The sequence below is a fragment of the Populus euphratica genome, unplaced genomic scaffold, assembly GCF_000495115.2.
Source record: "Populus euphratica unplaced genomic scaffold, PopEup_1.0 scaffold105.1, whole genome shotgun sequence".
Lineage (NCBI taxonomy): Eukaryota > Viridiplantae > Streptophyta > Magnoliopsida > Malpighiales > Salicaceae > Populus > Populus euphratica.
In genome coordinates, this window is record NW_011499990.1 from 392,276 (window position 1) to 409,942 (window position 17,667).

Here is a 17,667-nt window from a genome sequence, read left to right on the forward strand (position 1 = left end):
TTGCAAGCCATGGTGGTTCTGATAATGGCCATCTCTATTTGCATACCCACAAGCTTCAACATTGTCATGCACTTGGGACGCCCTTGCTTCTTTTTTACCATCAGAGGATTTCAAAGTTTCAACAGAGTCAGAGGAGAATGGTTCAGAACCTGATGAAATCCCTGACTGAGATGCATGAAATGGACCAGAACCATTGATCTTTCTTTCAGATGTGTTCTTGGAAGCATCATCACCACTTTTCTTCGCAAAGCGTCCTCCAGAGCTCCTTTCCCTTCTCACATAGCATGCTGGTGCCGAGATTCATGAAGATATGGCTGAAGAGTGTGTCGACCCCCCGCCGGGCCAGTCGTGTTTAATAATTATGGTTTAAAGTTGTCCAATGGCTTTCTAGATCCTAGATCCAAGAAGTGCGTTACTTATAAAGCAGGCCCCTTATCTGGTCCAAACAGAACTTCCCTCTTCCGGGCCGAAAAAACAGGGCCCTAGTTATTTTTCTGCAGGCCTTCCAAATCTCGGCCCAATTACAGTATGAAACTGGGTCCAACCTTACTTCTTTGGAACAGAAAACTCTGGCCCAGCCTAATTCTACCTTTGGTCATTGTTTTATTATTATTATTATTATTATTCTTCGAAGTTTAGTACTATTTTTTTGGGGGAATAGTTGAAAAATACATGTACATGAGTCAATGAACAAAAAAAAAAAAAAAGGCATGTAAAAAGCCCTAATAAAAAAGAAAAACAGAGAGGGGTCTTGGAGATGCATTGGAGTGATCCTTTAAAATAAAGCAGTATAGAATTGAATCTGCTCCGGTCTAAAGATCCATGTATGAGAAATGCTTTTGGTGCTAAGTTGAATGTACGTTAAGATACAATACTCGGCTTGTCGATCTTTGCTTTCTTTATTTTATAGCCAAAGCAATATTACATCGATCCGAATATTTTTGCAAATGAACTTTAGGGTTTGTGATTCTGCATCTATACATACTGTATATGTCCGTTTGTGTATAAAGGGCGGGCATTAAACATACTAGTCAATGCCTTTGATCTTTAACGATTCTCGTTGACTGTACGGTCATAGTAAGTTAAGGATTGTATTTTATATATATATATAGTAATTTTCTGTTAAAAAATCAAATCCTTAGCTCTCAAAAGAACCTTTTTTAGACAATAAATCGACCTAGAATTTGAAGGGGAATGGTGTTTTTAACTAACAGATGACTGAAGAACAAAGCCTACACAAAGCATTTAGTTATATGCTAATAAGGTGCATGAGAGTTTTTTCATACACAACAAAAAAAGTGGATTTAACAGAGTTGAGTTTTAGAACAAAGCAAAGTCCTATAAATCTAAACAGAAAGCATAAGTCTTCCTGAATATAAATTATAATATGTTTGAAAGCAAAACAGTTCAAGTGGGCATGAGAAAATAGCTTTGTAGGCTTGAAAAGCAGAGCAAGGATTGCTGAGGTGAGCCACTGATTAGCCTGTGCCCCTGCAAAATCCCGCACATGTAGATGGAATACCAGTTCCCCTACATGAATAGGTAACTATAAGTGTTGATTGTAGATAAATTAATGGGAGATATATGTAATTGGAAGAGAAAATGAAACTGCAATGAATAAGAAAGCCAAAATTATTACGGGTTAAAGGGACCTCAATATATGCAGAAACAATACTCCAGAGCAAGTTAGTTTAGACATCCACAGATTAAAAAAAAAAACAATGGAGCAATCAAGATATTCTATGAAAAACCAATGAACAGACTGCGACACCTAAACATCCATGTTGTTTTCCACCCATCTCTGTTTCATGACAACAGGGTTAAGGCTTAAATCCTGGTAAAAATAACCTTGTGGTGCTGGACTGCAGAAGGGGGGCAAAAAAAATACTTGAGAATGATGAACCCTACAATGAGCACAGAAATAAATCAACCCCGACAAAACAAGAATATTATCATCCAAACCAGGTTGCAAGCCAGAAAAAAATGCAAAAATCTTGATAAGAACAATTACTAACCAAGAAGAACGATTAGAAAGAGATAGATACCAGTCCTAAGAGAGACGAACCCAGAAAAACGAAGAATAACACGATAAAAAAAAAAAAACAGGTGTCAAGGGAAAATAAGAGACAAATCACTGAAAATAAGAGGGGCATAATAATAATAATAAAATAAAATACTGATGAAAATTCAATTAAAATTTGGTTTTTATTATTAAAAAAATAAGTAGATTTCCAACGTAATTTTATCACATTAATAATTTTTTAATTTTTGATCACACAAGATATGGATGTGATGTTTTTTATTAGCTTGCTTTAACAATTATAAAATATATTTTTTAAATAGAAATACTAATTTCAATTAAAAATATTGTGGTGGTTAAGAAAAATAAGAGATATATTTATAAAAAGATTTATCTTGATAAAAAAACTTTAGAACAATTTTATTTTTAGATTTAATAATAATACTAAAATTTTGCTAAATCTTGTGTATTTTTTTTATATTTAAAAAACTCCGAGTCTCCCACATGGTGTGTATAGCGACATGAATTTTAGGTTATCATTCTCGTATTCTGTGCTCAATGTAATTAAGCTATAAAAACCATTATAGTTTTATAAAAGCTCGACCCACTCACCGGCCATGGATTCCGTGGGCCTAAACTGAACACAAAGAACTATTAATATTTGACGAATCTCTTAGTACATAGGATTCTTCCTAGAGAAGTTCAATGAATGTTTATTGTTTACCCTTTTTTTTAAAAAAAAAATTCAAACATCAAAATTAGTATTTTTTTAAAAGAAATTATTTCCTTGCATATATTAAATTGATATAAAAGGTTCATTTAAAACCGTTTGAAAAAAAAATATACTTTTTTACAATTAAATTAAAGAAAATACAAAGATCTCTTCTGAATTAGTCTCTTCAATGGTATATTTTCTTGTACCAGTGGGTTTTCTTGAGTTAAAATTGTAATTTTATTATGAGATGAACCATACATCTTAAGATTTGTTTTACAAAAATATTTAATATTTTTTATCATGAAAACCAGGATTTAAATTTTAAATTAAATAATTTATTTTATTTGACAATAAGAGATATCTTCATATCAACATGTACTTTAATCAAAATAAAAAATTTTCAACCATCTAGGTGGTGGTCAAGTGATAAAAATTTGGGATTAAGGAGTTTGTTTTCTCTGTAGTCTCAAGTTCGAGTCCTTGGTTGCTCATATGATGGCCACTGGAGGTTTACATGGTCGTTAATTTCAGGACCCGTGGGATTAGTCGTGGTATGCCCAAACTGGTCCGGACATCCATGTTAATCTAAAAAAAAAAAATGAAAATTTCTCTCTGAACAATCTTAATAATGTATCTTCTTTATTATTTTGGTATATTCAAAGGAATAAATTATAGAATTTGAACTCAAGAAATTAAAAAAAAAAAGAGAGCATATCTCAGTAAACCATCTGATCAAAACCTTAACAAATAAATTAATCATAATATATAAGTTTAATTTGGATAGTTTAGACAATAATATGCTATTAGATATTTAAAGGTATTTGATAGCATGATAGAAATTATTTTTTTTAAATTTTTTTACTTAAAAATAAATTAAAGTACTATTATTTTATTTTTAATATTAACATGTTAAAATGAGAAAAAAATAATTTTAAATATGTTTTAATAAAAAATAGGATACATTTGGTTACAGGGGGCTTTAGTCGCATGAACATTTGACGTTGAGGAATGGAAGGAGCTAGAAAATTGAGGAGGTACTAGCTAGTTTGACCTAAAAGCTAAAGAAGATTATTATCCTTTTCTGTTATTTGTGGAAGAGGGAAGGGGCAACCTCGGATTCTAGAAAGAACACATTAACATAGCACTGCGAACAGGTTATAAACCTTGGTACTAATCAAAAGTAAAAGCAGTGAAAATCCTGTTTTCTAATAAAAACATCGATCACTGGACCTACTTTAGGGGAGACATGGACGTCAATTACTCTCTTTTAACAGTGGCTGCTTAAAGGGACGATTCAATCAAATCTATTTTGTCACTCCTCATTCCAATGTTTCCATGCTCTCGATCTCCCCCCACACACGTATGCATTTATTTCTTATGTGCCCTAATATTTTTGAAAATATCTAAAATTAGAAGAAAAAGATTTGGAAAATACCCCTTTCTTCTACACACACTTCTCCCTTCTACGTTACTGTGTTCTTGAAGCTGTGTCCTTGTCTTGTCGTCCACGCCTCTGTTCTGCATGTAAAGACTCACCGCTTATTTTTGTTTGATGACAGTTCTCCAGGTCGATCGCTGGGGTGCTCTGGGTAGTTAAATATTGTAGGGTGTTGAGTAGTTATTGATTGTTAAGAGTTATGATACTTCCTTTCCCCCCTCCAGGTAAATTAATATGTGATTTCTCCCCAATAATTGTGCTCATCAAATGATCGAGGTGCTGGTCAATCATGGAAAGGAAAAATTGGAGCACTTTCTGAAAAACAAGAGGAAGATTAGGGAAAGAATTGAGCTAGAGTATGGGCAAAAGAAATTATTAACAGTTGATGGGACCTTTTTTGGATCCTTGACCCATCCCTTGCCTGCTTGTCTCAGCGGTAGTCCAAAAAACAATGAATCCCGCTGCTCTTCTAATCCATCACATATATATGAGTGATCACATTAACTGTGTACAAATATTACTGGGAAACAAGCTTCGCTGACATTTGAAATGTGAGGGGCAGTCCAGCCATGAAACTTGCTTGATATTGTCCATGGAAAAAGAGATCATGTACTTGCTACAATGTATACTTGCTAGCCACCTTGTGGTGACACACTACTAAAAAATATAGTAATTAGCAACGGACTACTCCGTTGCAAATATTACTAAAATCCGTTGCTAAAACAATTTAGCAACGAAATCAGCAACGACAAAATTCGGATGCAAATTTGTCGTTGCTGATTTGTTAGCAACGGATTTATCCGTTGCTGATTTCTTTGCAACGGAAAATCCGTTGCTTATAATTAGCAACGGATAATCCGTTGCAAAATGAGCAACGGATAATCCGTTGCTTATTTTGTGAATCAGCAACGGATTCTCCGTTGCTGAATGATGCATTAGTTACAATCACCAACGGAGAATCCGTTGGTGATTATATTATTTTTTATTAAATTATTTTTTATTTGTTTATTGCAATGATTTTTAATTTTAATTAATTAATTTAATTATTTATGGATATTTTAAAAAATTTAAAATATATATAACCAACACAATTTAATATTAAAAATAATTGTATCATTAATAAAAAATAGAATAAAACTAATATTCATATAATAAAAATTTAGTTAAACTTACATCAATACAATTAAGTTCAAATACAATAAAAAAAACAACAAAAGATACAATCATGGTGCCGGTTGCGAAGACGAACCATGATATTGTGGATCGATACAAGATTGATCAGGATATAAAGGTCGAGGTGTAGGTCGAAAAATTGGTTGAGATGTGGGTCCCATAAATGTCATTATCTGAGGAGCCATAGGTGGCGATATTGCTGGAGTCAAAGATGGTGGCATACCTTGATCAATATTTGATGTCCCATCATTGTATCCAAGATTGTTCACAAGATATTCTTTCATGGAATCCATCTGTCGTTTCATTTCAAGAATAAATTCATCTTTTTTCTTTATCTCCTCTTCTTTATCCTTTATCTCCTTTTGCAATGCTCGATACGATGAACTGGGATATGATGACTCCACTGAGTAGGAATGTGATGAAGAGCTTGGACTAACTATAGATTTTGGCATACGAGGTGCACCATATACCCTACCCTTTGTAACTCCTCCTGAAGCCACACACCAAGCTGCTCCATCAAATGAAGGATGATTTTCCCGATTACTTCCATACTTTGAAATCATCTCCATTTTATAATTTTCCTATAAAAAAAATACATGCAACAATAAATTCATTTGAATGTTAAATGATAATTAAGTTATATTAAGAAATAATCAAATAAAAATACATACAACCACTTTTTTCGACTTGTTGTCGACGAAGCCACCAGACTGCTTAGTACTTTGATGCAAAGCTGAAAAGACATCATCCCATGGAGGTTCTTTTCCACCAGCTTCCTCTTGCTTTCAAGATTAATAAATATTATAAAAGATAAAAATACAAATTATAATTTCTTATCTTAAGCATTAAAAAAAAAATTCTTACCATGTTAGCTCGATATGATGCAAATGACACTGTTCCTCCAGAATGAGTGCTTATTTTGCCATCTGTTTTGGTTAATCGATTCCTCCTAGCAGATTCAGACCTCCTTTGAAATTCAGGGGTGGACCAAACATCTTTGATCATTTGATTCCAGTCATCATTATTTATCCAGGCAGGACCTTTATCAAGGCAATCTACAATATTTGTAGTGTTTTCTTTTGACATGGCTTTCTTGCGAGCTCGTGTTAATTGTTGATTCAAAGCTATCCTTGCCTTATCTTCCCAAATATTACGAACAATCGACTCATCTTCCTCAGGAAAAGAATATTTTTTCTACCAAATAATATATATACGAAGTAAAAAAAGTGCACAAAATTTCAAATTATATAAATAATTAACATATTGTGTTATCTTGTTCAAAATTTGCAAGATGATGTAATAACTATAGAAATTAAATGATATTAAAAAGTAAACATGAAATAAGTACAAATTATAACACAAATCAATCATAGCTAATTGATAATTTTCATAATCCTACATTAAAGTTATCAAAATTAAAAAGAATATTATGGCAATTAGTGTTGGTTCTTACCTTAAACTCTTTAAACAGTTCATCCCTGCACATTGAATCTACTTTTTCCCAAGAGTGCCATGCTCCCTTAAAATTGGACCTCAAAATATCTCCGATTGCACGCCCACACGATGCGTTATTGAACCTGAAAATATATAATAACAAACTTATATTAAACAAATAATTACACAATAAAAAGTAATTTTTTTCATACCTGAAAATATAACTTTAATAAGTTTGTTTTCAAAAGTTTGAACTTACTCTGTTGTTCCATACAAACAAAGCTCTTTTTTTCTTGTTATTGGATCTATTGGCGTGTCAAAACCCTTCCTTTTAACACTTTGATCATAATTGTGTGGAGAACATGTTGAACCATGATATGATGGAACACCATCTTGATCCTCATCACATACACCTCTCTCATTACTATCGTCTCCCTCGTCTTCATCTCTAACGTTCACATCATCATCATCACCATTAACTCTCTCATAACTCCTATACAAATTATGTCCTCCATAAACAAATTGGTTATCTCGAGGGAAACCTCCTTGAGTTTGAAGCAAATCTTGGAAACGAAAGCCCTCACAATATTGATATGCATCAACCCTCCCATAATCACGTTGAGGAGGATGTGTACTCCCCAAAGTAGGTATATAATACTCATTTGCATTCTGATACACAGGTTGATGAAATGTGGATCCTTTGTTATTATGCCTTGATGTAGTTTGAAATGATTTGGATGAAGTGGACCTGTCACTCCTTGATGTGGACCTGTCACTCCTAGAATCTAATATAGATCCTCGTCGAGGCATGCTAAAAACCAGAAAAAATATATACATTATGATATGAATATATACACATAACAATAAATTAGCTTATAATTAAACTACGAGGAACAAAAGATTCACAATATTTTCATTAAGCATTCCTTGCAATGATAAAAATCAGCCATGAAGTTTAAATTATCAAAAGCCAATTAACACAAACAATAATAAAAATAAAAATCTAAATAATTAATTAAGCAGAAATCAAAATTTATGAGTATACTTACCTTAATGTTTGTTCTTATAAATCAAACACTGAGTAGGAAAAACCTTTTCATTCATTCTTCAACATCTATAAGCAAGAAAACAAATCACAAAATAAAATATATCATCAGAATCACAATTTAAATATTGATACTTGAAAGGTTAGAAATTTTTTCAAAGGTCAATGAAAATGATATATGCAATGTGATACATAACACACTATGATAAAATAATAAATAAAAAACATTGAAAAAGTAAATATTGTCAAATAATATGAAATTATCCATACATATATTAAAGATAATTCATTACATGTACTACAAAATATAATTAAATTGCGCTACTCATTATTATCATCACTCCTAGCCATCACCACCATAACAATCATCCTCATCCTCATCATCATCATGTTCTTCTTCACCGTCATCGTCACCGTCACCATCACCATCACCATCATCATCACCATCACCATCATCGTCACCATCACCGTCACCATCATCATCTTCTTCTTCATCATCTTTGTTTCCCCAATTTATGTCAAGTTGAAGCAATTCATGTTGCCCGATTTCTTCATAATAAGATGATTCAACAAGTATATTTGGATCATCAAGTGTTTGAGTAGGAAGGACATAACATGGTTGAGAAATCTCATCTGATTGATCAACATCAAATGATGTTACATTGTTGGCATCTTTAATAAATTCACCCATGTCAACATTATAACGACTTCTAGCAATTGTCTTAATAACCGTCCACCATTCAGATGATTTATTACCAGGTGGATATGTATAGTAGACTTGTTGACATTGTTGTGCTAGCACAAAATCTTCATTTCCTTGTAGTCGAGATGTATGCTTGATTTCAACCAAACCATTCGAAGGATGCACTCTAATTCCTCGTCTTGTATCATACCAATTACACTTAAACATGAATAACTTGCACTTACTCCCTAAGTATTTGAATGAAGACATGACAATCATGGCTCTTCATCCCCGAAACCTTACATTGTGCCTCTTTCACACATCGTGAAATGCTTGAAGCATAACCATCAGGAAATGATAACTCCTTCATCCATGACAACACTTCTTGTTGTTGTTTCTTGTGTAGACAATAAGTGCTTTTAGGTTTGTAAACCCGACCACTCATATCTTGTTGCAAATGTAAATTTGGCTTATGACAATACAATTGAATATCCAACCTAGCCTTTAAATTGTCCTTGCTTCTATAAGGACAATCCATTACTGTATAAAAAATATTGTCAAAGACATTTTTCTCAATATGCATGACATCAAGATTATGACGAATCAAATTTATATGCCAATATGGAAGCTCCCAGAAAATACTCTTCTTCACCCAATTGTGTTTAACACCAAATCCTGGAATTTTAACATTATATGATGAACCTCCAATATATCCCTCAGTATACTTGGACACTTCATTTAACATTTCCAAACCAGATGGACGAGGTATAGGAGGGAGCCTTTCAATTACTCCTTTCAAAAACTTATCTGATTGATGTCTATATGGGTGGTTCATGGGTAGGAATCGTCGATGACAATCAAAAAATGTAGTTTTCCGTCCATTTTTTAATCTAAAAGCCTTGCTATGCTCCATACAATAAGGACAAGACAGATTTCCATGAGTACTCCACCCCGATAACATGCCATATGCTGGAAAGTCACTAATGGTCCACATCAAAGCTGCCCTTAATTGAAAATTTTCTTTTCTGTAGACATCATATGTTTCAACACCAACAGACCATAAATTCTTTAACTCATCAATCAAAGGTCTTAGAAAAACATCAAGCTTTTTACCCGGATTCTTTGGCCCAGGAATCAGCATTGTCAAAAACATGAATGGTCTAGTCATGCACTTCCACGGAGGCAAATTATAAACAGTCACAATTACTGGCCAACAAGAGTATGTATTTGAAGACATGTCAAATGGACAAAACCCATCAATGCACAACCCTAATCGAATATTTCTCGGATCTGATGCAAAGCTGAAGTGAACACGATTAAACTCCTTCCATGCCTCCCCATCAGATGGGTGCACCATAACCCCATTATCTGACTTGTGATAATGATGCCATGTCATATCTTTGGCGTGATATGGAGACATGAACAGTCTTTGAAGCCTTGGTGTTAAGGGAAAGTATCGAAGTTGCTTCTCTGCCTTATTGGAACCTTTACTGGTTGGATTTCTAGGTTTGTATCGTGAACTTCCACAAAAATCACAATTTGTTTTCATTGCATCAGCCCCATAGTACAACATACAATAATTAGGACACACATCAAATTTCTCATACCCAAGTCCAAGTGGTCGCATAAATTTCTTGGCATCATAAAAATTTGATACCAAATTTTCATCATTAGGCATGCAACTTTTTGTAAAATCAATAAAATTGTTGAAGGCATTCTGAGTCAAATTAAATGTTGACTTCATATTAAGCAATTGTACACAAGCAGATAATTTGGATTGCTTGGTACACCCATCCCACAACGGCTCCTCCGCAACTTTCAAAAGATTAAAAAATTTAGTTGCCTCCGGATTTGGAATTTCCCCTGCTACCATAGGACTAGACACGTTATCATTATAGAATGCATCACCAACCCCCATTGCATCTATAACTAGATTTCTATATGGATTCTCTAGACAAACATCATTCATAACATGACTCATTCCAATTGATGAAGGTCCAGCCAATATTGGTTCCGTAACATAAGGCTCCCCATGTACTGTCCAATTTTCATAACAAGGTATAAAACCTTTTGTCAATAGATGTTTACAAACATCATCTTCCTTTAAAAACTTTTGATTTTTGCACCTCACACAAGGACATCTAATTTTTCCCCCAGATATATTTTTATCAATTGAAAATGCAAAATTGATAAATCTTCTAACACCGGTAATGTATTCAGGACGAAGGCGACCATCCATAAGACGACGATACATCCATGATCGATCATCCATGTTAATCTAATTAACAGGACAACACCAATAAGTATTTTTAGAAATAAGCATACTTCTTTAACTACTACTATTTAAACAATCCTTTAAAATAAAATATGTACAACATGAATAAACTATAATTATTTGTCCAGTTCAAACATATATCAAGCCAAAAAATGTTAATGATGGGATATATGCACATGTGTTTGTTAAAACCTGGATAATTATTTTCCTTCTAGTCTTTGTTATTGAGTTTTTGTTAAATGCTTTAAATAAATCTTAATAATTTTCATTTATATTTATATAAGCCAATTATTGACAAAAGTACACTTTTAGATTATGTTTGATTAGTATTCTATACAGAATAAATAGATAAAGAAAAAAAATATTTAGTTGAACAAATATTAAATAAATTTATCTTTACAGTAGTTTTGGATTTAATTTTTTTTTATTGATCCTTCTAACTTTTGTTACAACCTCAAATGAGTTTTTTATTTTTTTTTAGCCTTTTATTTTTATTAGATCCATCAAACTTTTTTTATTTTTATTCAAATCTTTTTTTGGTAAACTAAGAAATGGTAAATGAAATCATAATCATATATTCAGATCTTTTTATTTTTATTCCAACATTTGTATCTTTGTCTCTTTAATTATATACAATGTATCTATGTTTTATATCATAGTGAAATAATAATTAAATATCAATTATTTTTTTGATACTTGTCTTCTCATAACAAATATTTTTTTTCATTTAAGATCCAACCTGATAAATTTCATTTAATTTAATAACAAGGAACTAACTTATAGTTTTCAAAAAAATTAATTATAATTTACTGTAATTATTATCTCTTAAAACCTATAACTTAATAAGAATTTTTACGGGCAGGACATAATTTTTCTACAAAACCAAGCCTTTGCATAAAAGGAAATTCTAATGACATGCTTTTAGTTCAAAGAGCAAAACAACAAGGTACAAAAAGCATAGCACAACGAAAGCTGGATGCATTAAATGATATTCCATGTAAATGACATGTAGTATAACAGCACAAGACCTCAAAAGAACAAAGCATTAAGGAGACCATAGTAAATAGTAATAAGAACGCAACACACCGTTTTCGCGCAAAGAAGAACCCAAAGGATGATTAATTATTGAGGAAGATAACTTGCTGCCACGCTTAAAAACCTAATTCATCATATTGAACAAAGTCATGTCAGGACCCAGAAATTAAAAAAAAAGCCAAATAACAAAGCAAACATTAGGTACTATAACAGTTGTGAGCTTTAGTCATCTCAACAAAGGAAGAGATGATGTGTTGCTAAAATGTTCCCGAAATAATTCATATACCTTATTGAGAATACTTCTCTTTTAAGATTAACCTTATTAAGCATACTCAAGAATAAACACAAGGTTATACTGATTTGGATTTGTCCTTTATAAACTATGTCTTTATGGATAATTAAACATTGAAAGCATACTGCTTTATGGTACTACAGGGATCAAATTAGCTTTAGTTGATTTTCAGTTTCAACTAACCTTTAGTTGATTGAAATGATTAAGCATGTTTCATGCTCTCCACACACACATATACATATATTTATGTCTACTAGCAGTCAAAATAAATCACTTGAGAACTTTATTATTCAGGAAAAGGAAAAGGGCTTTGATAAATAAAGCAATGGAACTAGAATCAAGTTCCTAAAGCAAGTATTAATTTCATAAATATCTGACATCAATGAAATCCAAGAATTGACATACATATTTGATATTACAAGGTTTTTTTTGGCTATCTTTCAGTTATGAAAAGTGGAATATATCTATGTTATCATATACAATTATCTTTTAAGATAGTCTTTTAGAATATACTTTGTTGAGAGCAATTTTTTTCTTCTATTCCAAGCATAACCACCATAAACATTAAGCCGCCCAACTACTAAGAACTTGGAAACCCGAGACAATGTATACAGAGAATAGAGAGAGTTCCAATTGAAATATCTCCAAGCAATTGCTACTGTTATGGCATGTTCAACTAGTATGTGGTGCTGACATTCCACTGTCATTATCCAGGACAAGCCATCCACACGATTACCCCACAAATAAAGAGAGCATGTTTAGCTTGCTTAAAAATAATGAATGAAGATACAAAAATAAAACAACAATCTTATTAACAAAACACAACATCAACAACCAAGTTTCTTTTTATATATATAAGTATATGAATACATTCAAATCACCTAGGTGTTGGCGCACAGGAGGACAAAAAGACTTGCAGACATCAAAGAACACCCATCAAAGAACACCCAGCATCAAAAAACTAATTGTTAAAAATTAAATTGGGGGTTTTGCTAAATTTTCAATTAAACAGGCATAATTTCCATAAATCACTCTCTTCCAGACACAAGAATTGCCAGCATTGGTCAATTTGCATAAAATCATTCAATTTATGAACCGTAACCCTAAAAATTAATTTGGGGGTTTTCATAAATTTTCAATTAAACATGCATAATTAGATTATAAATCATGGTAAAAACATTTTATAAACCTTATATTATTGAATTAATAGCCTAAAACTATTATTCAAAGTATCAGGAAAAACAATTGTTACCTGTACGTTCTTCAGTTACAGATGAGAGAGATGGATCAACACGAAAAAATAACACCTGAGATTAGAAAATTTAGGTTAGAACTGTTTAGTGTAACTTCAATTGCAACAAAAAAAATAAAAACCCTAAATTAGTTACCTGAGCTATTGAAGAAAAAAGTGCAAAACCTAACCCGTTTACAGAGAAAGGGTAAATCAGGATGTTCGATACTGATGATGATGGGTCTGGTGTGATGTTACCATGGGTCTCTGTTTTTCTTGCTTTATATAGAAATATTGAAACTGGTAAGATCGATGAAGGAGAAGAAGATGAAGAAAAGAAATTACGGATGCTGAAGATGAATGAGAAAATGATAAACAGTTTCGGATAAAGGAATATGAAATCGATGAAGAGAGGGTGATTTTTCAACAGTTAGGGATTGATATTGTTATTAGGGATGACGGATGCACTGGAAGAGTGAAAGTGATGTAATTTTCAGCTGTAAATGATTTTGTTGGTGTCTGTATTTCGGTGTGGGGGGAAAGAGCGAAAATAAACGGTTTAGATTTTATGCAATCAACGGTCAACATAATTTCAGCTTTATATTAATATTTAAATTTTATTTTTTCAATTAGCAACGGAAAATCCGTTGCTAAATTCAATGTAAATTTTGCAACGGATTGTCCGTTACTAAAATCCATTGCTAATATTTAAAAAATAATATATATATAATCCGTTGCAAATCTGTTACTGAATTTAGCAACGGAATTATCCGTTGCTAAATTCAGATGCTAATAGCCCCTGTTTTTTGTAGTGACATTCATATAAATAACTGGTGCACATGGTAACATGCATGCCCATGATCAATTCCAAATCGAATATGAATGAACATGGAGGTATCATCATGCCAAACAAAGAAGGGAACGCGTTAATTTGGAAAAAAGGTTTCTCTGAGGGAAAGGGACCTTATCATTTACAGAAGATGGGGTTCTAATTGAATGAATGCGAACCGTCCTTTCACATATTCCTTCTGTATTATTTATCCCCAAAAGCTCCGACATCTGCTTATGTTCAATGCCACAGCTCTACCCACTAGCATCTTTTTTTATTAATACTCCCATCATATCATGGATTTAAGGCAAGTGATACCCCTCGCACGTACGTACCTTCTCCAAGATTATCCATGGAGCATATGCACTGGTGAAAAAACTGAAAGAGCGCACACACACATATACTTTGGAACAAAAGGTTAATTTTGGCCATGACTTTGAAACCGACATATCATCAACATAAAAGATCTCAACAGTACTGTTTACTTAATATCACGACAGAGAAAAGATCTTACTGATATCTAAAAATAAAATAAAAAAGCAATGGCATAATCTTTATTTTTTTTAAAAAAAAACAACCATATGTAAATATCAGCCTGGTAGAAAGATAGCGTGAGCTATCTATAATAATTTGATCTAGATTTCAGCTAAAATTCTTCCCTTCAAAGTCACAGTTCCAAAGCCACTATAACAAGGGCAAAAATAAAAGCAATAATTAAGGATGGGATTGTAAGGATGGGGATATTGGAAATGACTCTTAAATTCACGCTCCAATACATAAGGAATGACTTCGCTGTAATTCTATGAATATTTGTGATTAATTGTTACCATTTGATATATCTGTGATCACAAGTTTCATCATGATGGCGTTGCAATTTATCAACAGGAAAAAAAAAATGATGAAAAGAAATAGTTGAAGTTTAAAAATGGAACCATAATAAATGCAAATGCATAGGTGGCCACATCAATTTTGTCGCGAATAAAAAAGTAGACAAAAGAAAAAACAAAGAGAAATTTCTTGAGATTCTCTACTATGACAATCATCACAACCCGCACGAGTCTACTTCATTGGATTCTCCTGCGGATCGGGGCTAAGCTGAGACACACAGACAACCCACAATCTGACAACACTATCCCACCCTTGCAATAGTAAAAGAAACAACACCCTTCACTCACTTTTGGGTTCCCATTCTGTAACAAGTGTCTAAATCTCTAGCTTCCCCTGTGTTTTTGCTGCTTCCCCTCAAAAAAGTTACCTTGCTGCTGGAATCTCAAAGAGAATTTGAGAGTTCTTACTGCCATCACCAACCCTACATGTGAAGAAGCCCTATCTACCCTTGAAAATCATATTCTTCCTCTGGGTTCTGATCCAAAAGTAGAATATGGGAATTATACCTTTTGTGCAAGTCTTTTTCAGATCCAACAAGTGTGAAGATGCATTGATGTATCTATGGTCATGAATTTGGTGGACCCTGAAGTATATTACGACTGCAGCCATTAATTGAGTGTAATCGGTAATTACATTAGACAAGCAGTAGTGGTCAATATAATCAGTGGAGTGTTGGGGCCTAGGGGAACCCACAGCAACAAACAAGAAAGACATTAGTGTGTGCCTGGGAACCATAATATTCAACTGAAGTGGTGGAATGGACTTCTTTTCATGTAGTTTGGACAACCAGTTGATTGATTTATGACCCATTAGTCTGTTAACAGTGATCACTTAGCAATAATAACGTGAGGAAAAGTAGAGTGGATCAGGGAGGGACTTAATTTGAACATAAAAGCAGGAGTCACTTGTGCTTTTACATTCAGAGGTTGACCAAACACAAAAACTGATAATTTCACACTCAGGAACCTTAATTCAAGCCATTGATTTGCACTCTCCAAACTCCAAAAGTCAGCAATACACCTAAAAAAGATATAAAAACTCAAGGAACAGCATGCGTAAGGCTAAATTTAGTTGGACAGCCCCAGCTAAATTTAGTATATTAGTGTACCCTGCAAATTGAAAACCCAGGCTAAAATTAGCAAGCAAACAGAATAAAAAGGCTAAAGCTAATTAACAACTGCCTCCTGAGAGCACTCAATCAAAAATCTCAAACTATCACACTATACTTCAACCATAAAATTTAAAAGGCACTAGCTAAGACTACATGAAAGTAATAAATATTAAGGATCACCTCTTAAGACTATTGAAATGATCTTGATCATATACTATGAACAAACATTCAAACTGATACATCGTGAATTGCATAGAAGAAGAAGAGCTCCAAATCGGGAGGAGCAAAGAAAGCAATCGGTCTCCTTTGCAAAGAGCAATTTGATATTATCCTTTCCTTCCTCGGTGCAGGTGGACATGTTTGAATCTCTGGTATCCGAAACCTCTCAGCTTTTGGAGTAGAGCATGCACTTGCAGAGATATCAACACCCTCAAAATCTAAGCCATCAATCTTTGAACAACCATTGCAGCTTGTGGTGGTGGTGGTGGAAGAGTTAGAAGGCAAAACCTCAATTATTGAAGCTTCTTTAATGCTCTTGGGCTTCATAACCCGCTTCTTATACTGGGTTCTTCTTGTTGTTTTTGCTCCTGTTCTTTTTCTACCATTTGGAGCCATATTCGAGAGCAAGGAGTATCAGGTATCTAGATGTGTGTGGCAAATTACAACTGCGAGGGATATAGAGTTGAAGTACAGAAGAAACAGGTAGTACTTAAAACTGGCAAGAACAGACTAAAAATCCTTCTACCGTTAACTCTTTTCAAACAGCTTTTTCAAGATCACTACAACTGTGCTAGCTACTTCTAAACATAAGAACCCCACTAGATATGGAGATCACTGCCTTGCTCAATCTTTCAAAACCCAAATGGAGTTTTTCTTCAACAAGATACCATCTAGAGATCATTTCACAAAACCTAGTTTTAATGAAGAAACAAACCCAAAGCAGGTACTGCTTCGTATTAGAAAATGATCTATATATACTTATTCAAACTATCGTTAATGGAAAGAAAAACACTTACCTTGTACTCTATGTAACACCGAGGACTCTATGTTGAGAAACCAGGCCACTGGAAAGAAAATACTAGCTGGCTCGGTGTTAAGAGGGTGTAAAAGCCCAAATGTAAACCCTAGAGAGACTGGAGGAGGGGGCCGAGGGAGGGAGAGAGGGTTAACCATTCGAAAGAAATCAAGGATTTATATTCTCTCACTCGAGTGCTCAGGGGTACTTCGGTCAGTCTTCCCGCTGCCCGAGTTTTGATATCGAGGAGTCGACTTGTTTCAAAAATTCATGAATCTAGGGATTTGGGCAGGATTGCTCATTGCCCGAAACATATTAATACGTGAAGCCGATTTATTTTAGATTTATTTATTTATTTTAATCACAAAACGATTTTGTTTTAAAAGAAGCCTTGGTATAATTACAGCCTTCAATTAGTTTTTTGGTAGTTAACTTAATTTTACAGCCTTCATTTTCCGTCCATGATAAATGATTTTTGTAGGGA

At 33.4% G+C, this 17,667-nt stretch overlaps 2 protein-coding genes and 1 long non-coding RNA gene across 3 annotated transcripts; all 3 read right to left on the reverse strand.

Moving 5' to 3' along the window:
* Positions 1-5,396: 5,396 nt before the first annotated feature.
* LOC105140353 (uncharacterized) lies at positions 5,397-7,850 on the reverse strand. Its single transcript, XM_011047151.1, has 6 exons — positions 7,830-7,850; positions 7,040-7,591; positions 6,800-6,923; positions 6,211-6,540; positions 6,018-6,128; positions 5,397-5,927 (listed from the first exon to the last, which is right to left on the reverse strand). Exons 2-6 carry the CDS (start codon positions 7,588-7,590, stop codon positions 5,397-5,399), a joined length of 1,647 nt encoding a protein of 548 aa, XP_011045453.1. The 5' UTR covers position 7,591; positions 7,830-7,850.
* Positions 7,851-8,168: 318 nt separating this feature from the next.
* LOC105140354 (uncharacterized) lies at positions 8,169-10,779 on the reverse strand. The gene is made up of 2 exons (XM_011047152.1): positions 8,753-10,779; positions 8,169-8,706 (listed from the first exon to the last, which is right to left on the reverse strand). The coding sequence occupies exons 1-2, from the start codon at positions 10,777-10,779 to the stop codon at positions 8,169-8,171; spliced, it is 2,565 nt and encodes an 854-aa protein (XP_011045454.1).
* Positions 10,780-15,766: 4,987 nt separating this feature from the next.
* LOC105140335 (uncharacterized) lies at positions 15,767-17,325 on the reverse strand. Its single transcript, XR_845175.1, has 2 exons — positions 17,185-17,325; positions 15,767-17,079 (listed from the first exon to the last, which is right to left on the reverse strand). It is a non-coding gene; the product is annotated as an uncharacterized LOC105140335 (long non-coding RNA).
* Positions 17,326-17,667: the final 342 nt, after the last annotated feature.